The sequence below is a fragment of the Bidens hawaiensis genome, unplaced genomic scaffold (assembly GCF_021521415.1).
Source record: "Bidens hawaiensis isolate Kalapana, Puna unplaced genomic scaffold, B.hawaiensis_p1.1 tig00035059_1, whole genome shotgun sequence".
Lineage (NCBI taxonomy): Eukaryota > Viridiplantae > Streptophyta > Magnoliopsida > Asterales > Asteraceae > Bidens > Bidens hawaiensis.
This window is the reverse complement of record NW_027505346.1, coordinates 108,958-134,628: the sequence shown is the minus strand read 5'-3', so window position 1 is coordinate 134,628 and position 25,671 is coordinate 108,958. Positions and strand designations below refer to the sequence as shown.

The following is a 25,671-nucleotide window of genomic DNA, read 5'->3' as shown; positions in this document are numbered from 1 at the left end:
TTACTCTAATTTAATAAATAAATAAATAAATAAATATGGAGATGAAGTTCAAATCTCTCTCTTACGTGGGATTTGACCATTAAAGCTTTATAGAAAGCCACTTTTGATCTATATAAACAAGAGAATCTGATTTCCCCTTTTAAGTCCCTTTTTCTTCATTTTTAAATTTACTTACTTTCCTTCTTTCTTTCTACATTCCTATTATTATCATCATCATCATCATCAATGGAGGTCGAATACCAGGAGGTTCTCTCTATCTCTCTCTCACACACATATATATATACGTATGTATGTATGTATGTATAGATCATTGGTTCCATGAATCTGGCTCCATATGATTCCAAGTTTCAATAAAATAAATAAATAAATCTAGAAGTGTGGTTTTACAAAGATTAAATTTTTAGTTAATGATGAGTTTGATGGAATTGCAGGAGTACATAAGGAATTCAAGGGGAGTGCAGCTCTTCACATGCAAATGGCTTCCTCTCTCTTCCCCAAAAGCCCTTGTTTTCCTTTGCCACGGTATCTATATCTATGCATGGTCCACTCATTTATTTTTATCTTTTATATTTATATTTATATTTGATTTGTATAGGTTTTAATTACTAAATATTAATAATCACACATTTTGCTTGATATTTTTGAAGGTTATGGTATGGAATGCAGCGACTTCATGAGAGGTACTAAATATTTTCTTAACCAACTCCAATGTTCCCATCTGTACACACCAGGACATATGTTACTTTTATTTTACGGGTACCATACGACTTCTGACACAACATCATATCATATTAGTCACGTCTGATAAAGTGATTATGGCCTTATGGGTCCGTACAATGATTTATACAACCTCATATGAACATTTTAAGGCTGAGGGGTGTGGGGGGCGCGAGAGGGGGCGCGAGTGGGGGCGCCAGCCAATAATATTGTGACGTGTGGCAGAGAGAGAAACTTGATAAGATGGGTGTTGGTAGTGGTGCTCGCGCCCCGGGACATGGTGTGGAGGGGCGCGAGAGGGGGCGCGAGCGGTTTTTTTTTTTATTTTTTTATAAATGTATTAAAAAAACGTATTATTAAAAAAACTCATAAATTATTTAAAAAAACACACATTAATTAAAAAAACACATTAATATCTAAAAAAAAATTAAAGTACTAAAAAAAAAACATTATTCTTATTCTTCGGCTTGGTCTTCTTCGATCAACCTCTTCCGGATACGTTCCTTTTGTTTTTCCATCAGCATTTGGTCGACCGGATTTAGGTGACTGAAGTCTCTTGTAAGGAAGTCCAAATCTCTCATTCTTTTTTTTTTCCTTTTTGTCATTAGAGACCACCTCCATGGTTTTGTTGAATTTATTGAGGGATTCAACAAGATCGTTGATGTTTACGGCTTCCCCCTCAGCCGGTTTTTTGCCCCTGGCGTCCCTTCCCAATGGCCGCCTCCTAGGCGGTGAAGACGTTTCCTCCCCCGCAACGTTTAGGTCGAATCCAACCCGGCAATCCGACCCGGCGGAAGTGCTGTACGCTCCAGACGAACTAGTTTTAGTCCGTTTCGGCCCTACTTCCGCATCAACGTCCGGCGCCACCAGCTCAACCCACTTAGAACACCTTCTCAACCTCTCCCACACCTTTACATCGTCCCACGTCTTCACCGTCCCATACCTCCGCAGGCACTCCTGCCTCCACTCTTCGACAGTGAAATTATAAACCGCCAAATCGTCACTGCCACTTGGTCTCATACGACCGGCGTTCCTGTTGAACAGATTAGTAAACAAGCCGACAAATTTTCTGATTTCGGTCCACCGACCCGAAATCATATCGGCGTTCCGCTCTGTACTCCCAACGAGCGAATAGAACGTCTCCCCAACCTTTGTCCAAAAGACATTGCTCTTTTGGTAGTCCGCTGCAAAATGCATAAATAAATTTGTTAGTCATTTAACTTTTTTATTAAAAATCATTTTAAAAACGTTAAAACAATTACCGCAACGCCGATCCTCAGAAATGACTATCCAAGCCCGACACAGGGCTTCCTTCTCATCCGATGACCACGGAGTGGTTTTCCGTTTCGTCCTTCCAGTCGAAGCCGAACCCGACCCGTCCGTTGCAACTTGTTTTTTCCGGTGGACGCGTCTTCTTTGTCCCGCAGCTTCACCTTCTGGTTCTTGTGTCTCCGGAACTACAAAGTTAGGAGACGGTTGTATGTTGGATGGTTGAAAGCCGGATGGTTGTTGCGACCCCGAATAAAACATCGCTTGGTCCGGTGCCGACCATAAATCGTCGTAACTGTAATCTGAATCTAGGTTTGGGTACCAATTTCCAGCCATGTTTTTAAAAAAAAGTTTGGAAGATGGGGTGATTTTGGGTTTTGGGTGTGGTATGTGATATTGGTATATGATATTGGTATGTGATATTGGTGTTGGTTTGGGTTTGATATAGGTTGAATAGAGAGAAAAAATCGTGTTTGATTTTGGTTTGATATTGGTATGTTATTATATAGAGTAAAAAAATTTTTTTTTTTAATAAAAAACGAGCCCAACGGCTCTTTTCACGCATTCCCAGACCTCCTTCACGCTCCCCCAGCCGCTAGCCCACCCGCGCCTGCCTCTTTTTCCGCGCTCGCGCCCCTTTCGCGCCCCTCTCGCGCCTCGGTGGTGTGGTCCTCGCGCCCCGGGGCGCGAGCGGCTGGCCTCTTGCGCCCTTTCTCGCGCTCCGCACCCCTCAGCCTAATAATATCATACGGGTGTGTAGGGACATATCATACGGCCGATGAATGTAGAAGAGGGTCGTATTGACTTTTAATCAGTGAGCTTCTAGAATCACAAAGCAATCATAATTCAATTCTGTGCAGATCACCGACTCACACCTGCCCATCTGCCCAATAAAGTCCAAACATTTTAACATAATCTTTATTCATTTTTATTTTTTAAACAAAAGTTTTCGACAAATAGTTAAAAGTGTTATTTAAGACGTGTCGGGTCATATAATGCATCATAGACACAAGGTCCAATCTGTAATATAGATTTTTTATTTTTCTAATCTATGATACTCATTTATTGTACAAAATTAATTTTATTTTGAAATTAAAACTAATTAATTAGTTAGTTGAAAAATAATGGCGACAGGTTTATTTCGAAATAAATGGTGACAATATATTTTATCATCAAAAGTTGAAGAGGTATGTACCCGCCTCAACACGGAGCAAGGCGGGTCAACCCACAAGATAAAGACAAGAAGCTTGAAATCAAGACATTATGAAGGCACTAAGCCAAAACCTACGCGCATGGCGCATATCACATATGCTCAGGCATCATATGCCCAGGCACCACACATGCTCAGGCATCATATGCCCAGGCACACATATGCTCACGCATATCACATATGCGCGTGGCGCATCAGCGCGCGGCGCATATCACATCTGCGCATGAAACATCTGCGCGTGAGAATAAAGAGAAGACCTCGCGCATCCTCAGGATTGGCGCATATCACACATGCACATAATCAACCTCGTCCTTATCCAAATCAGGATTAGGGCAACCCTGATTGTGCACGTCAGACAACCTTCCAGAAGGTATCTTTTTAAGGAATAAGAATATGCTGATGTTGACAGCTGCCAAATGAAAGGTGGCCAACTCAGCATGACACATGTGCTACCACGTGATTACAACCAATGAGAAAGCACCAGGTGTCCCAGAGGACACGTGGCGCAAAGCAATTGGAGGAGGCCAACAAGGCTGAGCCCAATCAGTGGAAACCCTAGCACTATAAATACAGCATCAACTCCACAAGGAGGGACACTCAATCATTCACAGTTACAGCCAGTAACATATTCAATTACATTCAATCACAGACAGTTACATCCAGTAACACAATCACACAGAGTATTCAGCTATTAAGCAATACTCTCCAGATTTCCTTATTCTGGACATATTATTATCTTCTCCACAAATACTTATTCTCACACCGGAGGGTTACCCCAAATAGGACCCCTCTGTCCCTTTCTGAGGGGTAAGTTGACGGTGCTGTTCATTTTGTAGGTGGAGGAACCCTGATCCAAGAGAAACCATCGGTGAGATAGCATAATCACACCCGAGGAAAGTAGATCGTCTACTAGTGAGTCGATCCACGTTTTTTCATTGGCGCCATCCGTGGGACCAACGGCAACAAGATCTACTCAGATCTATATAAAAAACCAATTTTCACCATGGTTTCTGGCGTTCGTAACGTTGATCAAGCTCTGGAGGATATTGAACGTGAGGATGTTAATGAGGGACAACAGTTTCTGAGGGCGCAGCGTGATTCTACGCGCGCCACCAGTAACCGTTCTTTCATCACAACTCCTCATGGCCAGACTGAAACTCCTCCAGACGATCTTACGTTACAAAATCTTGCCGGCGCGAAACAAAAAGGACCAATGGGTCCAGAAGATGAAACAAATGTTCCTAACGAGTGGCTCATAAACGAGCAGCGGCGTCTAATGGACAAGTACAATGAGATGGTCAAACAGAAAAAGCTAGCCGACTTAACACAAAGGCAAGCGTTTGATAAGCAAACTGTTCATGGAACAAAAAGGCCGCGCGCGCCGGAAGAAGGACATTCTGTTCACACTGCACACACTGAGTTCAGTGATGAAGAAGTGCACAGCATGAGGAAGACGCGAGATACTCATGCAGGAGGCTCACAGCTCCGCGCGCCTGTGAACATGGCGCCTGGAGCCAGAGCCGATCTGGATCTGCAAATACCGTACAGCCCACCAGTTAGAGGGCAAGTGGACGTAACCACACCGTACAGACCAGCCATCTTGGTGAAACATTCAAAGTTCACTGAGCGCATCGCGAAGGCTCCCATCCAGCACAAAACCAAGATGCCAAGTGGTTTGGGCAAATATGACGGCACAACAGATCCAGACGATTTTTTGCAAGGTTTTTACAACACAGGAAACCTAGAAAGCTGGACGATGCCAACATGGTGTCACATGTTTGCTCGCTGCCTCACGGGCGCGGCGCGTGTCTGGTTTGAAAGCTTGCCGACTGGGCAAATCGATGGGTTCGAGGAACTGTTGGAAAAGTTCCAAGCCCACTTCGTACAGCAGCGCAGACACACGCGCGACCCTGATGACATCATGCACTGCGTGCGCAGGAATGATAAAACGATTGAGGACTACATCACTCGTTTCAATCAGGAGTCTCTGGCAATCGGAGGTATCACTGAGCAACTATTGCGCGTGGCCTTTATACAAGGCGCGCGCAGTGATCAACTCCGCCGAGCTCTTGTGAGCAGAGATGGCATGCCCACCACGTGGGCCAAGTTAATGGAAGCATCGCGAGTTTTCGCGAGAAATGAAAAACAAATTGCCCAAGATAGGGCAAGAGAAAGAGCGCATCAAGGCGAGTCACCGCGCAGCAAAGAAAAACGGGGCAAACAGAACTCTGTATGGTCCAGGTTGCAACCAACCAGTTTTTCTTCCACAGAAAAGCAGGCGCAACCAAGCTCACCCCAGCCCCAAAAAGACGTTCGTAATCGCGGGGAGGGTGACAAGAGGGAGGGCGGCAGAGATCCTAGCAGACCTCTGCCAAGAATATGGACTCCCCTCACTAAAACGCCTTCACAGGTGTTAAGCAGTGAGAATGTCCAATTCAAAAGCCCTAAGCCACTACACTACAAGGGACCATCAGACAGTGGCAAGTACTGTGAATTTCACAAGTCCACAGGGCACAACACTGATGCATGCCACCACTTGAAGGATGCAATTGAAAAGGACGTGAAATCAGGCAAGCTGGCTCACCTGGTGAAAGACTCAAGACTAGAAAACGAACAACCAGGAGCCTCAGCCAGCAAAAAGTACAAAAGAATTTGTGTAGCCGAGGGAGGAAGGCAAGGGCAAGTGTCAAGAAAGAGAAGCGCGCAAATCCAAGGAGATTGGCGCGAGCAACAAGTCATCTTCCCAAGAATCAGGGGAGGCCCTTCAATTAGCAGTCCTCTGGTCATCACTACACACATTGCTCATTACGAAGTGTCAAAAGTCCTGGTGGACACTGGCAGCGAGTCAGACATCATGTATGAGCAATGTTTCAGGAAACTGGATCCGGCAGACCAAGCAAGGCTTGAAATTGTGAATGCACCAATCTCTGGTGTTTCAAATGAAATCATTCATCCCCTAGGTCAAATACAATTTGAACTAACCATGGGGGATGAAAAACACAAGCGAGCCGAAGTTGTCAACTTCTTGGTCTTGCCCACCACTTCATGCCACAATATGATCTTGGGTAGGGAAACGATTGCCCAATTCAACGCCATACCGTCGCCAGCGCACGGCGCATTGGGGTTCCCAACACCAACAGGTGTAACTTTTGTATACCGAGATCATTTGTGCGCAGTGACAAGTACTCCGCGGGAGGGGAGAATGAAACTTCCAACGGCAGACAATGCGCCAGAGGAATGGATTCTAAACCCAAAATTCCCGGAGCAGAAAATCACAATTGGCGCAACAATATCAGACGACACGAGGTTGAGAATGAAAAGGTTGCTCACAGCATACATGTCGGTCTTCGCGTGGCAACACTATGATATGACTGGGGTTCCGCGAGACCTGGCGCAACATTCTCTCAACACTTTCAAGTCTGTAGAGCCAATTGCTCAAAAGAAGAGAGTCATGGGGGATGAAAAGGCGAGGGCCATGAATGAGCAGGTTGAGGATCTACTGCGCGCAAACATCATCCGCCCGATACGATACCAGACGTGGGTAGCCAATCCTGTGATGGTAAAGAAAAGTAACGGGTCGTGGAGGATGTGCATTGACTTCAAAGACCTCAACAAAGCGTGCCCAAAAGATTGTTACCCCCTCCCAAACATCGACGCAAAGGTGGACTCCGTGGCGCCATTCAAGCTAAAATGTTTCCTGGATGCCTACAAAGGCTATCACCAGATTCAAATGGCACCACAAGATGAGGACAAGACCGCCTTCAGAACCGACAAGGGTGTTTTTTGCTACACAAAAATGCCCTTTGGTTTGAAGAATGCGGGCGCCACCTACCAAAGACTTATGGATGCCGTTTTCAGTGAGCAAATCGGGAGAAACCTAGAAGTCTTTGTGGATGATCTGGTGATCAAGAGCAGGGAGGAAAAGCAAATGCTCAAAGACATCGAAGAAACCCTTGGGCGCCTAAAGGAAGTTAACATGAAGCTCAATCCGAGCAAATGTACTTTCGGCGTACTAGAGGGAAAATTTCTAGGTGTAATGGTCACCAAGGATGGTTTCAAGGTGAACCCTGAGAAGGTGGAGGCCATCCTTGACATGCCCTCGCCATCCACCATGAAAGAAGTTCAGAAGCTGAATGGTAGATTGGTTTCAATCAACAGGTTCCTAGCGAACCATGCAACCAAATCTACCCCATTTGTCAATACATTGAGAAACTGCTTAAAGAAAAGCCAGTTCAAATGGACTCCTGAGGCCGAACAAGCTTTCAGTGAGATTAAAGAATGTTTGATAAATCTGCCCGCGCTCACAGCTCCACTTCCTGGTGAAACTTTGACATTGTACCTATCAGCAGGAGAGCGCGCCATCGGCGCAGTATTATTGGTGGATCGCAAGGGAATCCAAACGCCAATATACTATGTGAGTCGGGTGCTGACAGATCCTGAAACGCGCTACTCCATCATGGAGAAGTTAGTTTTATCACTAACACACGCGTCGCGCAAGCTTCATAGATATTTCAATGGTCATCCCATTGAAGTTCTGACTGGTTACAACATCCAGCAAGTCTTGCGGCGCCCCGCGCTCTCGGGAAGGCTGACAAAGTGGGCGCTGGAAAAATTGAAGAGGCTCAGCGCGAGGTAGACCCTCCGCGAGCCAGTGATGAAGAAAATGTTTGGAGATTGTTCACTGACGGAGCTTCAAACAACGAAGGGTCCGGCGCAGGCCTAAAACTGGTAGATCCAGAGAATCATGAATATACTTACGCCATCAGGTTGGACTTCAAAAGCACCAACAATGAGGCTGAGTATGAAGCCCTGCTGGCTGGCCTGCGCATCGCGCACAAATTTGGGGTTAAAAAGCTAGAGGCCCATGTTGATTCATACTTGGTAGCAGCACAGTTCAATGGCCTTTATGATGCCAAGGAGAACACCATGCCTCTATATCTAGAGCAGGCGAAAAAGCTCATCGAGCAATTTGACAGCTTCAGAATCATTCATATTCCGCGCAGTGAAAACAAATCTGCAGACGCGCTGAGTAAGATGGCATCAACCAGTTTTGATCACTTTGGCAAAGATGTCAGGGTAGAAGTAATGAGCAACCCGTCGGTGGTAGCGAAGTCTGTCCTGGTAACTCATACAACACCTTCATCATGGATAACTCCAATAATGGAATTCTTGAAGGAGGGAAAGGTACCAGATGATCGCGCGCAAGCGAGGAAGATAAGACACAAGGCGCAGAACTATGAACTGCTTGATGGTACATTATATCGACGCTCTTATCTTGGGCCGCTCATGAAATGCCTAGATGCTGAGGAAGCAAGCTACGTGATCAGAGAGATACATGAAGGAATCTGTGGAATACATGCTGGCCCGCGCATGGTGGTTGCCAAGGCAATGAGCGCAGGTTACTATTGGCCTGGCATGTACTTGGACGCTCTAAAAGAGATCCAAAAATGCAAAGCATGTCAGAGCTATGCGCCAAACACCATGCGGCCAAAGAACAACTTGATTTCGGTGACCTCCGCATGGCCTTTCCACAAATGGGCAATCGACATTGTGGGTCCCCTACCGCAAGCGCCTGGGCGAGTAAAATTTTTGGTAGTGGCAGTAGACTATTTCACAAATTGGGTTGAAGCCAAGCCACTAGCAAAAATAACAGCCGAAGCGATGAAGCAGTTTATCTGGAGCCACATCATATGCCGTTTTGGCTTGCCCATGGAAATTGTGAGCGATAATGGCAAACAATTCACTGACAAGAAGTTATCAAACTGGCTCAAGGAATTGCGCATCAACCAAATCTTCACTTCGGTATACCACCCTCAAGGGAATGGCCAAGTGGAGCGCGCGAATCAAAGCTTGTTAAATGGGCTGAAGAAAAGGTTGGAGGGAGAATCCCATTCTTGGGTCGAAGAGCTACCTAATGTCCTGTGGGCACACAGGACATTAATCAAAACCAGCAACGGCGAAACCCCGTTCAGCCTAACCTATGGAACAGAGGCAATGATTCCAACAGAAATTGGATGCCCATCCCATAGAGTGCTCATGATGAGCAAGATTGATAACGAGCGCGAAAGAAGGTTGGATCTCAACTTACTTGAAGGGCGCAGAGAGGCGGCTATCATCAGTGAAGCCAAATACAAGAAAAAGCTGGAAAAATATTACAACCAGCGCGTGAAAGAATGCCACTTCAAGAAAAATGATTTTGTCCTTCGAAACAATGAAGCTAGCCGCGCGATACCCCCAGGAAAAATGTCACCCAATTGGGAGGGACCATATCAAATCTCAGAAGAATTGGGGAAGGGCGCATATGCTTTAAAAGATTTGAATGGAAAGAAGATCCCGCGCGCATGGAACGCGGCACAGCTTAGAAAATGTTTCATGTAAAAAATATCAAGTTTGTAATCAAGGCTTTTTAAGCCTTTATGAATAATGATACGCGCTATTTTCTCTTAATGTGGATTCTATTACCTTTTGCATACATGTTTCACACTTCCCTTTATTAGTTTTGAGCAATATGACAACATTGTATTGACATCAAAACGACATAAAAACGAAGTAAAACATACATGCGCGAGCTTCAAGCTCAAACGCGTTAACGAGTTTTAACTCTAAAACGTCAGGGCCTTAGCCCAATTCTACTACCTTTTGCATACATGTTTCACACTTCCCTTTATTAATTTTGAGCAATATGGCAACATTGTATTGACATCAAAACAAAATAAAACGAATTAAAACATACATGCGCAAACGCGTTAAAGAGTCTTAACTCTAAAACGTCAGGGCCTTAGCCCAATAATGTGAGCCTTAGCTCAAATCACTTACAACATCCATCCTACATACTGCGCACCCTGACCATAAAAATACCTAAACACAACTAAGGCAAAGCAAATGCCAAAACATAGTTGTTAAGGTCTCAGGTCGAGGTCGCGCATGAAAACGTAATGGATATCTGAGTAACACATATTGACACGTAAAGGCTAAAAAATTCATAATTCCATGCTCGACAACATCGCGCAAAAGAGGAATAATGAAAACGCCAAGGCGCGTATCAACATAATCAAGATATGGAAATATCACTTACAATATGACAAGGATTAAGTATAATAAATTCCTTACAACCTTGTTCTTATTCCAACGTGCAAGCATATCTTATATAAAGAGATGAATGGGAATGCGCAAGATGCGAAGAAGGGAAAAACATAATTTCATTCAAAAGCATTGAAATTTACAAGTTTACAAGATGATGAGATACAAATTACAAATAAAAATAAAAAACATGAAGGGCTTCTCAAGTCTCCACGTCGACGTCAGCCTCTTCATAATCCTCATCAGCGCCCTCAGCATCTGGCGCAGCCTGCTCCTCTTCATCTCCAAACTGACCATAGTCAAGTTCTTCATCTTGAATGGAGTCTTCTAGCACAACAGTGTCAGGAGCGGATCCTTTGGCCACGCCAGAGCCGCTAGCAACGCCAGCATTCCCCGCGCCATCATCGCCGCCACCAGCCCCTTCGCACTCGTCAAGTAATTTCTTTAGCGCGGCGAGATCGGGCTGGTCAGCAAGCGCGGATATCTGCAAATCATAAGCAAAAATATGAGTACAAAAAGACTTAGAAAATAAGTCAAGGCAATCTTATTAAGGTTAAAATACCTGCGCAAGGATGGGAATGGGAGGGTTCATGTACTTCTCCCCCATCGCGGTCATTTCCGCGCAGGCAGCGTTGCTCTGATAAGGGTACTCGGATGGGTTCTTCTTCAACATGCCATATTCATAACCATCCGTGAACCCTTCAGCTCGGCCCACCAAGCGCGCGGCAGCGTTGCAATCCATCACCAGGGCCTGAAACTCGTTTGAGTATTTCATCGCGTAAGCGCAACGAGTTATGCCCTGTGAGATCAGCCATTGGCGATCCTGCGCGAGGCCAGCAACAGACGTCTCGAGGGCAGGAACCTGAGAGTTTAATAACTCAACAGTTTCCTTAGTCCTTGTTAGCTCCTCTTTGTCGGACGCTGCTGCCGCCAAGATTTCTTCTTTTTCCACCCGCGCAGCATCAAGTGCTTCCTGGCTAGACGCTGCCGTCGCCAGGGCTTCATCTTTATCGGCCTGCGCGGCCGCCAGCTCCCTCTTCAGGCGCGCAACCTCACTCTCCAGTGATGATTTTTCAGTTATGGACTGGACAAGAGCTTGGTCACGCGCCTCCGCCTCAAGCTCCAACTCGCGCGCTCGGCGCGAGTACTTGGCCGCGTCCGCCTCCGCCGCCTGCAGCTTCTCCCGCGCAGCCTGAAGCTCATGACCGCGCTTCACGAAGGCGCTGTTGGCACTGGCTCTGTTCTCACTGAGCTCGGCTTGGAGCTTCTCAGCTCTCTCGCGAGCATCAGAAAGATGCCAAGCAGACACCTTAGCCTCTTGCTTGGCTTCCGCAAGAGCATCACGTACTTTTACGTAATCAGAGCGAAGCTCTTGGGAGGCAGCAAAGAAGGCCGACCCAGCAAACATGTGGTCGTTGAGCAGGTCGTCGCGAGCGCGGTCCTCCTGGAACCTCCTTTCAGTTGGAGGCACAGCATGAGCCCAGAATTCCGCACACACACCCATGGACTGAAATGTGCTGTCTTCAGTTATATTCCATCTCGGGCGGTAAATGTGATCGGATTCCTGCAAAAGCAAAGTAATTATCTAAGTTATCAAAACACTAAGATGGAAGTCCGCGCAGCGGAACAAAAAATAACCTATACCTGCGGGGATGAAGCAGAAAAGTCATCGCCAGCCCTACGAGAAGGCTCCGCCGCGAAAACTCACGCATATCACATATGCGCGTGGCGCATCAGCGCGCGGCGCATATCACATCTGCGCATGAAACATCTGCGCGTGAGAATAAAGAGAAGATCTCGCGCATCCTCAGGATTGGCGTATATCACACATGCACATAATCAACCTCGTCCTTATCCAAATCAGGATTAGGGCAACCCTGATTGTGCACGTCAGACAACCTTCCAGAAGGTATCTTTTTAAGGAATAAGAATATGCTGATGTTGACAGCTGCCAAATGAAAGGTGGACAACTCAGCATGACACATGTGCTACCACGTGATTACAACCAATGAGAAAGCACCAGGTGTCCCAGAGGACACGTGGCGCAAAGCAATTGGAGGAGGCCAACAAGGCTGAGCCCAATAAGTGGAAACCCTAGCACTATAAATACAGCATCAACTCCACAAGGAGGGACACTCAATCATTCACAGTTACAGCCAGTAACATATTCAATTACATTCAATCACAGACAGTTACATCCAGTAACACAATCACACAGAGTATTCAGCTATTAAGCAATACTCTCCAGATTTCCTTATTCTGGACATATTATTATCTTCTCCACAAATACTTATTCTCACACCGGAGGGTTACCCCAAAGAGGACCCCTCTGTCCCTTTCTGAGGGGTAAGTTGACGGTGCTGTTCATTTTGTAGGTGGAGGAACCCTGATCCAAGAGAAACCATCGGTGAGATAGTATAATCACACCCGAGGAAAGTAGATCGTCTACCAGTGAGTCGATCCACGTTTCTTCACAAAACATTATGTTTTGTACGTGTTTCTATATAAAACTATAAAGAATTATCAATACATGTAACTTTTAACTTGATATATAAATTTATTATTACTGTTGTTTTAAGATAAATATTTATTATACTCTAATCTTGGTTTGGCTGTTTACACATATATGGTTTGATGAAATGGTTAGGCAGTTAATGTGTGAAATAGGAGGTTAGGAGTTTAAAACTTTGTATAGTCAATATTTAGTTGTTAAAAAAGACATATGATATATTGAAAAGTACAATCAGAACATCAAAAAAAGTATGGCATATACAACAAAATATATATATATATATATATATATATATATATATATTACCCTTACAATATCATCACTTTAATTTTAAAAATCATTATAATTTTCTTTTTAAGTATACAAAATTATGAAAGCTTACCCTGACCACATTTGATTAATTTTCATATATTTAAGTGTATACTTATGAAAGTTAATTAAATGGAGTCAAATATGGTTACTTGAGGTAGGTGATCAAGCAAGTGATATATCATGTAAGAGTAATTGCTAGAGGTAGAAATAAGTTAATGGGCCCTACATATATTATGGCACTTTTAAGTCTGGTTAGACTGAGGGGTGTGGGGCTTCAACGGGGGCGCTAGAGCCCCTCCGCTCGCGCCCCCAGGCGCTAACACCACACCACCAGGGCGCTAGCGGGGGCGCTAACGGGGCGCTAACGCGAAAAACAATGCAGGCGTGAGCCGGTTAGCGGGAGAAGAGAGAGGGCTGCACAACTTTTGATGGTTTTTTGACCGTTGGGAGCCGAACAAACCAAAAAAAAAAAAATATTTTTCATATATAATTATACCCCATTTCACCCATTTTTATACCAAAACTTCAAACCTTCACCCAAAATCAATTCATCTTCTCAACTTTTTTTTAAAAAAATGGCTGGAAATTGGTTCCCAAACCTTGATTCAGATTATCTTGACGATGATTTATGGTCGTCACCGCACCAACCGATGTTTTATTCGGAGCCGCAAGAATCATCCGGCTTTCAACCATCCAACACACAACCGTCTCCTAACTTTGCTGTTCCGGAGACACAAGAATCACACGGTGAAGCTACGGGACCCAAAAGACGCGTCCACCGGAAAAAACAAGTTGCAACGGACGGGTCGGGACCGGCTTCGACTCCGAGGACGAAACGGAAAGCCACTCCGTGGTCATCGGATGAGAAGGAAGCCTTGTGTCGGGCTTGGATAGTCATTTCTGAGGATCGGCGTTGCGGTAATTGTTTTAACGTTTTTAAAAATGATTTTTAATAAAAAGGTTAAATAAAAAAGTTAAATGCAAATCTAATTTATTTAGTCATTTTGCAGCCGACTACCAAAAGAGCAAGATTTTTTGGACAAAGGTTAGGGAGACGTTCTACATGCTCGTTGGGAGTACAGAGCGGAACGCCGATATGATTTCGGGTCGGTGGTCCGAAATCAGAAAATTTGTCGACTTGTTTACTAATCTTTTCAACAGGAACAGCGGTCGTATGAGACCAAGTGGCAGTGATGATTTGCGGTTTACAATTTCACGGTCGAAGAGTGGAAGCAGGAGTGTTTGCGGAGGTATGGGATGGTGAAGACGTGGGACGATTTAAAGTTGTGGGAGAGGTTGAAAAGGTGTTCCAAGTGGGTTGAGCTGGTGGCGCCGGACTTTGATGCGGAAGTAAGGCCGAAACGGACTAAAACTAGTTCGTCTGGAGCGTATAGCACTTCAACCGGGTCGGATTGCCGCGTTGGATTCGACCTAAACATTGCGGAGGAGGAAACGTCTTCACCGCCGAGGAGGTGGCCATTGGGAAGGGACGCCAAGGGGAAAAAACCGGCTGAGGGGGAAGCCGTATACATCGCCAATCTTGTTGAATCCCTCAATAAATTCAACAAAACCATGGAGGTGGTCTCTTATGACAAAAAGGAAAAAAGTCGAATGAGAGATTTGGACTTTCTTACTAGAGACTTCAGTAACCTAAATCCGGTCGATCAAATGCTAATGGAAAAGCAAAAGGAACGTATCCGAAAGAGGTTGATCGAAGAAGACCAAGCCGAAGAATAAGAAGAATGTTTTTTTTAGTACTTTAATTTTTATTTTATTTTTAGATATTAATGTGTTTTTTTATTAATGTGTGTTTTTTTTAATAATTTATGAGTTTTTTTAATAATACGATGTTTGAATATATTTATAAAAAAAATAAAAAAAAATTTCGCTGGAGCCCCTGCTGGAGCCCCTCCACACCAGGGCCAGGGGCTCCAACGGGGGCTCCAACACCCCCCTTATCCAGTTTCTCTCTCTGCCACACGTCATAATATTATTGGTTGGAGCCCCCATTAAAGCCCCCCACACCCCTCAGCCTTACCAAACACTTCTATGGTATTTTCAGTTTTTCACCCACCACGTTTTTATTAAATCTTTTCTTGTAAATTAATTATATTCTTTTTGTTAAAATAGTAATATTTGTAGTTTGTAAATAAAAAATAATTTTGAGTTGAACATTTTAAGCATTTTTACCGTTGATCATATTTAATTATTTATACATAAATAAATTTTAGTTACTAGTCTTTAATCAACTAGTCCTTACTTCATACACAGTCTGACTTTTCTTTGAATCAAAAGTAGAGCGAAATGTTTGGATTTAGATTGGGAGAAGTGGAAAATTTTACTACGTCATTTTGCAATTCGTTTTGTTTTGTTTCGTTTATGTTGTTGTTGAGTGCCTCTCGCCAGTTTCTTGTTAGCGGGTTGGTGGTCTCTTTTTTGGTTTAATGAAATTTGCAGTTCCAAAAGAAAAATATGTTTTGACTCGTTCTAAAGTCTAAACTATGACATTAAGTTATTTAACAAAGTTGATTTAGTTAAAGTCACAGTATATAATTATTACATGTTATTATACGACTTTCTTAAGATCTAAGAGAAAATGATGGAAATGATTTGATGTTATTTTGGCTTTATAGGGTGTGGAACCAAGCTGGCGAACTACGGCTACGCAGTCTTTGGAATAGACTACGAAGGGCACGGGCGGTCCATGGGGGCACGATGTTACATCAAAAAATTTGACAATATTGTCACCGACTGCTCTAATTACTTTAAATACATTTCTGGTATATATGCAATTTAGTTGCAATATTAAATGCACAGACCACATCTAGCCATTAACTTCTTTTATGGGTCGAACCACTTAGGACAAGAGGAGTACAAGAACAAGAGACGGTTCTTGTACGGTGAGTCCATGGGCGGTGCAGTTGCCCTTCTTATACATAGAAAGGACCCCGCCTTTTGGCACGGGGCCATTCTTGTCGCACCCATGTGTAAGGTAACCATTTTCACTTGTGCTGTACGGTACAAGCTCTCGAAGCATATTAACTCGTGTTTTTAATGTGTGGGCAGATATCCGAGAAGGTGAAGCCACACCCACTGGTGATAAGCATGCTAACACAGGTGGAAGATGTGATACCAAGATGGAAGATTGTTCCTACAAAAGATGTTATCGATGCAGCTTTTAAGGATCCTGTTAAGCGAGAAGAGGTGGGGTTTTTACTTTTTACCCAAATTTGTAATCAAACAAGGGTAAGTACTTAAATTCACCAAGAATTGGATATTTGCCAGATACGCTTGAACACGCTGATATATCAAGAAAAGCCGAGGCTGAAAACCGCTCTTGAAATGCTTAGGACCAGCATGGGTCTCGAGGACAGCTTAACCGAGGTCATTTTACATTATCACCCATGTCGAAAGCTCTTCATATATAGTCCGGTGTTGACTTGTGATTATTAAAACGAGGTTTTTGGTTGCATGATTCATATAGTAGTTTGTATGCAGGTGACCTTGCCATTTTTTGTGCTACATGGAGAGTCAGATACAGTGACAGATCCAGAAGTGAGCCGGGCTTTATACAAACGGGCCAGCAGCCAAGACAAAACCATAAAACTATACCCGGGAATGTGGCATGCATTGACCTCGGGTGAGCCTGATCGCAACATTGATTTAGTCTTCGGTGACATTATTTCATGGCTAGACAGGCGATCAGCTGATGATTACAAGTACGACAAGCACTTTTCCAATGACGTCGGTAACGTTGATGGCATAGAGTTGGTTTCTCCTGTGGTAGAAACGAGTGAGACCAAACCAAGACGGAGCAAGACTCATGGCAGCTATCTTTGTGGATGGAAGGGACGGCGGATGCACCACCACTCTGCCATGTAGCTACTGCTTGCTCTCTAATATTTTTTTATCCAGTTCAAATGAAATATATGTAGCAGAATATAATGTAACATAGTTCTGCGAATTTTATATTTAAAATCCCAGAACCTTTTTATCATATTAAAGCTGTAACTAGGTATTTTACATGTGACAATGTAATGCCATTTTACATTTTTGGCACGAAGTAAGAAACTACACCCACAGTCATAAATCAATGTTTGACCAACACTTTCGAAGTATAAAAGGTAATTAACATAATGTCAAAGACCAAAAGTGTTGCGGATTACTCAACTGTGGGTGTGTAATATCTAAGACTGAAAGCGCAATAACTTATCAAATGGAACAAACCACCGTAATGAAACAATGATGGAATTAAAAGAAACGTTTAAGTCGGTACCCATTTCTTTCTGAAAATCAAGGCAAAGTCAGAAGTAGTACGCCAAAAGGAAGTTAGAAGTCATCATATTACAAAAATCATACAAACTAGGTTTTTTAATATAGTGATTTCCATCTGAAAGTACTACTAGACGGGCTTTACTTGCAACATAAGTCGATAAAAGATAGACGAGAAGATGTCCTGCAATAAAAAAACAAAAACAAAAACAAAAATGTGATTACTGCTGGCTCTATTCATCACAAAACTTGACAAGTTTGTTAAAACCATAAACAGATTATTAAAAGAAACTGCCAGCTTGTCTAGAAATATGAATATCCTTGGTCCTAAATTGCATACCAGATAACACTTCTACATATCATCTTAGGTGTGTTTGGAATTTCTTATATAAAGAACTTATATTTGATTATTTCCAAGCACTTTTGAGTGTTAGGTTCGAGAAACGTGCTTGTGTTCATATGCTAAATTAAGGGTTAAATGATGTTTTCTTGATAAGCTGATTATATGCTTCTAGTTATAAGCATAAGCTGTTCGAATAAGCGAATCCCAGAAACTGAATACATCATTTGCAGAAAATTGCTGATTGAATAAACAAGCATAACAAAACGAGACTAAGAATGCATGGATGTCCATATTAGTAAATTGTGACGGGACACCAACTAACAACAAACTACTTTACATGACACGGTTGGTAATAAATGCACGATGGAGTCAACTTGAGTAAACGTTTTAGAAGAAAAGGACAAAAAAGAATACCTTTTGGCTTTTACTTGGGGTTTCTAAGCACAATGATAACCGAATCGCCTCTAAGAAACATCTTGCTAATAAACCTATCTTTGTTAACCGGGAGAGCTTTCTTCTTGCCTTTTCCTGTCTTGGGCACCTGGCAAACAAAAATCCCAAATAATAATAAAAAAGTGCACAAATTGTCATAAATAATAAATAACAGAACTAAAAAAAAAACTTATTTTCATGAGTTATGACAAAACTAACCTCAGTCCACATCTCTCTAACATTTTCCAACACCATATTGCAGTGTCGATCAAACGCCCTAACACGACCTAGAAGCTTTTTATTGTTCCTGCAGTTAATAAGAACCTGAATGTACAACAAAATGACACCAAGAATGTTACTTATATAAAAATTATAATATAATAATAAAAAAGAAATCATCAATTAGAAGCATATGTTACCTGCGTGTTATTTTTGACACTCATCATCAATACAGAGAGAGGCCCGGTGTTGAACTCCTCTTCCTCATTCTTTGTCTGCATCAATTTGTACCGTATATGTGAGCCATTCAAAATCAGACGCAGAACTTAAAAAATTAGGATTGTAACTAGGGGTGCAAACGAGCTGAACAGCTCGTGAGCTACTTGAAACCGAACCAAAAAAACCTCTAAACAAGCCGAGCGTTTTCAAGCTCCAGTCAGGCCCGAGACTCAAATAAAGATTGTTTAGTTACCAGGCCCGAGCTCAAGCCTTGTATGGAAGCCGTCAAGCCCTAAACAAGCCTTGTGTAGTTTTAAGTTTACCTCTTTTCGATTTCTGCATTAATTTCACACCGCATAGACAAAATTGAGCCGAATTTTGGCTCCTTTAAGATACTACACAAGCTCGAGCCAAGCTTAGGCTCGTTTAAGATTTTTCTCCACATATATAAAAATAATTAAAAACATATATAAACTAAATAGTTAATAATAAACGAGCAGCCCGAGCTTTAAAAAACGACTCACGAGCTCAAAACATGCCGAGATCGGGCTCATTTACACCCCCAACAATCAAGGTATGAGTTGAAAGTAAAACTGTAAAAGTACTCACCGGTGCATCTTCCTCCATTGGTCGACTGCAAAAACAAAAACAATATAAAATATTAGTACGGTCAGTAAGATCTAAAAAAATCTAGGGTTTACTTAAATGCAACCGTATATATACTGAACTGACCTCATGTTGGATGAAAAAAGGATAATAATAATAATCTGAAAAGAGGAACGTAGTTAGGGTTAGGGATAACAAAACCCTAATAATAATAATAATAATAATAATAATAATCGGAAGGGAGATGAATAAATACTAAACGAATTAAGTAGGGAAATAAGAAGGATTATTGAGTACCTGATGGATTGGACACCGGAAAGACGACGGCGGCCGTGAAATGGGTGGGTTTAAGTGATGATGAATTTAAAGGGTTTTGTGATATCTCCAATATTGGTGCGAGCCAAGAAATATTCATTTTGTCCAGGAGCCGAGCTGAACCTGAGCCAAGCCGAGCTCGACTTCGATAAGGCACGGACTCGGCTCAAGTTTGGCTTCTGAGTAGTTTTTTAAGTTCGGGTTCAATTCGTTTATTATGGGTGTTGCTAAACGTACCCCCTTCATACGATTTTTACTAAATGTACACCCTCCTTGAAGGCTTCAACTTATCAAATTAATTATCGTTTACCCTTAACATTATTTAGATACATATTAGTCCCTCAAATATTTTGTTTCAATTAATAGTCTCCATTAAATATATTAAATTAAAAACTATTTTGTCATTATCATTGTTAAATAATTTTATTATTATCATTGTTATTATTATTAACTAGTTTTTCTACCCGGCGCGTTGCGCGGGGCAGCTGGCAAAGCCTAGCATTGAAACCCGGATGTTGGTAAAACCCGAGCATTACGACGATGAGTTGCCACGAATTCGGTCAGTACCAACTTAACATACCGGAATTAAAACCAAAGGGTCGGTAAAACTCAGGTATTGCGATGGTGAGTCGGTAAAACCTGAGCGTTGTTGGTCTCGGGATTTGTGGCGGTAAGTCGACACAAATTTAATTTATTCCAATTACGCTCGTTACGATACCGAATCTACGAAAAAAAAATTTTGTCCAATAAAATGCTAGCGGCTCCAAACTTCTAACTTATATATATTAGATAATATATTTTTTGGGATTTTTACATATTTCCCCTTCCTAAACTATACAAATTACATATTTCCCCAAAATACAAGATTTTAATGCAAAATATATAATGCTCTTTAAGCATCGTTTGGGAAAATATGTAATTTCAAAGCTTAAAAGGGGAAATATGTAAATGCCCCTTTATTTTTTATTTTTATTAGTACTAGTCTCTCACACAAACTTATATATATATATGTAGTTTTATAAATATAATAATGCATCGACATTGATAATAATAAATAGTATTATGATTAAGGACAATAAACACAAAAAGAGAAAAATAAAAATAAAAATAAAACATTCTAGAAATAAAAAAATAATAAAATTTTAAAGCGAGACTTAAAAATTTTAAAATTATCAAAGGGTAATAATATGTCAAATAAAATTGTTGAAGGAAGTCAAAGTTCAGGAGAGGGGATATGTAACACCCCGTAACCGCAGCGGAAACGTAAACGGGATGCAACAGACACGTCTGATATCAACAGCATTGCTTATAAAGAAAACACCACTACATTAATTCACATCATATTACATTGTTCCGAGTTTAGTTACCGTCTAGGCGTTACACATAAGTTTTACCAACAGTACATTAATATATTTAATACAAAATGATCACTAAGCTTCCACAAAAAGCAAGCATCATCAAGCATGTAGCACTTATTACAGTTTGGGAGTACCTAGAAAGCATGTAAAGAAAACGGGTCAACTACGAATAGTTGGTGAGTTTCACTAATTTAAATAAATATTGACAATTCATTATGATAAATCATATATTAGCGATGTAATTATGCTGAGCCCACAAGTGAAACCTCTGACTATCCACACAACCCCCGTGGCATACTCCGCCCACGAACCTGCCCCAAACCGCTATGTCTAACATTACATAGCAAAATATATATAACAACAAAATAGACATGTGCAACTGGCTAGGAAACATCAGCAAATCCATGCCGGACCAGTTGGGTTTGTCAAACCAATAGTACTATCCACACTGTACCGGCATTCAGTTAATCACTCGTGTTCCGGGGCCTTAGAATGTTAGCAACTCAGACAATTACCATCTTAGTACATTTCCGTACGATTCCCGTACAATAAAATATATATAAATCCACGCAAATCCATACGTTCAGTATGTACTTAAACATTTCAGTAAAAACATGCTTCCGCCCCGAGAAAATATTTGAAAACAGTTCAGAAAAAGGGGCTCGTGAAACTCACCTGATTCTCAAATGCGCGCTAGATAATTTAAAGTCCAAGTCTCGACCTACGGGTGCCCTATAACGTGCAAGGGCAATTTAGATCTAATGTTTCATTCAATGTTTCATGGCCGCGTCACCCAACTAGTTAATATTCGTATTTTGTTGAGTTATATATACACACATGCGTAATATAGATTTTCCTGAAATAACATGCCGTAATTTATTTTGATCTACAATTTTGCCCCATAAGTTATTTTTAAGATTTTTAAAGCCCTGTTTCTAAACGAGATAATTTTGTTGACAAATAATTCATTGAGTAATTTCTAAGAAAACTCCTATTATCATAACCACATACATCAGTATACGTATATCCAAAGTGATCTTCAACCAACTCTTACATATATTAATAGGTATTTAGTTTTATGTTTGTATAAGTACATTTTATACCATATATAAATAATAGTTGTAAATGAGCGTTTTAAACTTAAATGATGGTATGGGTTTAATATTTTAAGTACGCATTTATACATATACTTGGTTTATAGTTTTAATACGTCAGCCATTTTATAGACCACTAATCATGTAATTTTATTTCATTTTATTTATTTTATTTTTATGGATGAAACAAGTTCGTCTTTAGTTATTTATATTTAATTAAGGAATCCAAATCCATACTAACTATTTGGGTGAGTGTTTAGGACATAAACAACTTATGACTTTTATGAAAATAACACTAGTAGGGTTAGGTACTCACTTAGTAAACAAGAATAGTTAGAGGAATAACAAGAGAAACTTGAGCTTTAAATGCTTGCAACGATTTAGACCTCCTTCATACTTGAGCTTGAGTGGTTATAAATAAAAGTTTGAGTTTTGTGTTGCTGCCAAGAGAGTGACGAGAGAAGAGAGAGAGAAAGAAGTAAAATGAGTGTGTTTTGTTTGTTATGTCTCTTAACACATATTTATATAATAAAACTAGGGATGACTTTCTTCCAATATTATATTAGATTTGAAGTTTGAAGATAATATGGTGAACAAGTAGATCACAATCAAAAGATTGAAGAATACGTTTGAGATTGGGTTGGTGTGGAACCGGACGAGGGAGAGGGGATGGGTGAGGAGGGTTGGTGAAAGTTGATGCTGATTGGATATGGTGTGCATGGTGATGGTTAAAATTCATTCAAACAAGTAAAATGATGATGTTCCCTTTTGTCATTCTATTCTTTTTGTCAAACAACATATAATAATAGGTTGAGAGGTGGTATGATTAGGTGATGGTTGATAATAATGTGCATTTAAATAAAGTAATACATATTAGAAGGTGAGCTAATTTGGCCCTAGGTTTGTGTGTAGTATTTAGGTGGTCATTTAATTTGTTCATTAATGATATTATATGTTAATTACAAGCTAGTTATTAGGTAGTTACATGTTAATCCTATGTCATTAAGTTTAGATATATTTTTATTTGAATATATGTATATATATATTGATACGTAATATCATTTTACTCTCGTAGATGAATACATAATTATGAATCCATGTATTATCGTCGTGTGTCATACTTTATCAATGTTCCTTTGTCTCGGGCATACTGTGACATCTGCCCCGATCCGACCCGACCCAGGTACCCGTTTCTCTGACCCGATCTCTCTTTTATTATTTAATATTTATACTTATATTTTACTTTTTATAATAATATATATTTTCCTTCCCGCCTCTCTCTCTCTCTTTCGTTCCGCCGTCCCGTCCCTCTTCCTTCTCTCTTTCCGCCTTCTTTTCCCTCTTGTCGCCGTCCCGCCCTTACGCTTTGTTTCCCTCCTTTGCTTGTCCTTTGGTTCTTCCCGCCTAAGGATGTCTGCAGCTCCACGCGCCAGACTCCTTACATGGAAGCCTGCGTGAAGACATCTTGTTCCTGCGATGCGTGAAGAGAACTCTTCTCGCAGCGCGCTAAGAATGCATGTTCTTCCCGCAATGCGCTAAGAATGTATGTTCTTCCCGCGATGCGCTTAGAATTCTTGTTCTTCACGCAGCACGCTAAGGATTTGTGATTCTTCCCGCAGTGCGCTAAGGTTTGTTGTGCCAGCCTTCGCGCTCGCGCACTCAGCCTTCCCGCGCTTAACCCTTGTATCTTCTGTTTATTCCAGCCTGTATGCTGTGTTGTCTTATCTTCTGTGCTGTTGACCTAACCTATCTAATGTCTGAATAGTTACTTTCGGCGCAGCATGCGTACCAACCCCCATTGGTTGGTAGAAAAAGTGACTGACATTATCTTTTGAGATCTGCTTTTGCCATGCTTGACCAGTACCTTTATCTGATCCGCCCATGCTTTTTACTGTTCCCTGACAGCTTTATCTTGCCCCCTGCAGCTGCCATATCTTTTGATATCTTTTGCTTTTGGAATCTTTTGCTTTTTGAGATCTTTTCCCCTTTTCTAGGGATTATGTCTCCTAGGGTTTTTCTATAAATAATAATAATATTTCATAACACATCACACACAAAACACTTAATCTCTCCTGTTCTCTTGCTCCTTGCTCTCTCTGCCGTCTTCCTCTCTGCCTCCGTCTTCCTCCTTGTTCTTCCTGCTTTTCCGGTAATATATATTATAATTTACTTATTAATTATGCTAACTTATAATCAAGACTTAAAACAAATCATTAAAACAATAATCTTTAATTATAGGTTAACTTTGCTTGTTTAAGAGTTGATTCTTGCATATCTATCACCGCATCGTTTATCAAGTGAGTTATCTCGTATCTAATCCCTTTTTATTTTAAATGCTTTGGGATGTTCATGTGTTCATACAAAACTTGAGTCTTAAACTTGTTTATGAACTTTAGTCGCGCAGTATCCCATGTGTTGAGGACGTTTACTTGGCTGTTTATTTGTATGTGTGTATCATTAACCGCTTTGTTCGGCCTATTCCGCAGTTCCGTTGGTACCATTAGTTGAACACGGGAGACCTATCGTTTACGGTTTTCTTGGTTTACACTTGCACAGATGTTTTCTCGTTTTTATGCTCAATTGGGAGCATGGATTGAACTATGATCTATGAACTATCTTAGGCTTGATCACAATCTGATTACACCCTTGTTAAACTCTAGACATACACGTGTTGCGCGCAGATTTATGATTATCTATGTATTGTATTAAACTTGATTTCTCACCAACACACAAGTGTTTGACGTTTATTTTAACACATGTTCAGGTTTGCAGTAGCTGTTTTGGAGCTTGTGGACACGTAGGACGTTTGTACTTTTGGACCTAGAATTAAAATGTATCAAGACAAGTTAATGTTGTTTGAATGTTAAAATTTATAATATATTGATTTATGTTTGATTTATGTTCTTTATTTTCCCCGCTGCGCGTGCGCGATAAAATGTGTATTAATAAATATTGACACCAATAGTGTCGCGAGTAATGAAGCAATATGTGGCGCCCCGATGTATAATCCGCCTTTGGTCGGGGTGTTACAGATTGGTATCAGAGCTCGTTGACTTTAGGATAGGTGGTTAGACGTAACGGCCTAGAATACCTAAGAGTCCCTTCTCGCGCATGAGAGAAATCTCATGTTTGCGCGCTTATTGTTAATTACTCGTTATTTATGAATATGCTCGCGCTTGCGCAGTATATGATTTTATGTTTTATTTCGCGATATTTCGATTTTTGTTGAATTTCGATTTTATTGATTTTACTTACATATTCGTTTGTTGGGATTTGAAGATCCGAAAAGTCATGGTGATACATGAATAGTTGATTTTCAATTTCCATTTACGATTATGTTCTGAGGTTGGAGACTTGAAAAGTCATGGTGATACATGAATTGTCAACCTCCAATACTCATTTTCTTGTATATTTTATATTGAAGATTGGAAAGTCATGGTGATACATGAATCGTCAATCTCCAATACTCGTTTACTAGCTATTTTAAATTGAGAACTCGGAAAGTCACGGTGATACGTGAATTGTCGGTTCTTGATTCGAATTTGTTACCTTTATTAAGTCTGCATTTAGGATCATTTATTTTACTTTAACTTTTGATAGTATCTAACTCCGTGAAACCAAGCTTTATAAGATTAAAACTTTGCGCTAAAATCAAGATATTAACTAAAATTAAAATTTTTATAGAATGCCTCCGCTATCTCGCCGATTTCAGA

General features: G+C 41.2%; 2 protein-coding genes across 2 annotated transcripts; one reads left to right on the top strand and one right to left on the bottom strand.

Annotated features, from left to right (window-relative positions):
* The first annotated feature begins 174 nt into the window (after positions 1-174).
* On the top strand, positions 175-17,097 carry LOC143612610 (caffeoylshikimate esterase-like). Its single transcript, XM_077086555.1, has 8 exons — positions 175-246; positions 432-522; positions 648-680; positions 15,734-15,880; positions 15,962-16,092; positions 16,167-16,304; positions 16,386-16,484; positions 16,599-17,097. Exons 1-8 carry the CDS (start codon positions 226-228, stop codon positions 16,980-16,982), a joined length of 1,044 nt encoding a protein of 347 aa, XP_076942670.1. The 5' UTR covers positions 175-225; the 3' UTR covers positions 16,983-17,097.
* Positions 17,098-17,350: 253 nt separating this feature from the next.
* LOC143612615 (uncharacterized) lies at positions 17,351-19,337 on the bottom strand. Its single transcript, XM_077086559.1, has 6 exons — positions 19,318-19,337; positions 19,195-19,219; positions 18,567-18,641; positions 18,367-18,471; positions 18,130-18,256; positions 17,351-17,556 (listed from the first exon to the last, which is right to left on the bottom strand). The coding sequence occupies exons 1-5, from the start codon at positions 19,320-19,322 to the stop codon at positions 18,140-18,142; spliced, it is 327 nt and encodes a 108-aa protein (XP_076942674.1). The 5' UTR covers positions 19,323-19,337; the 3' UTR covers positions 17,351-17,556; positions 18,130-18,139.
* Positions 19,338-25,671: the final 6,334 nt, after the last annotated feature.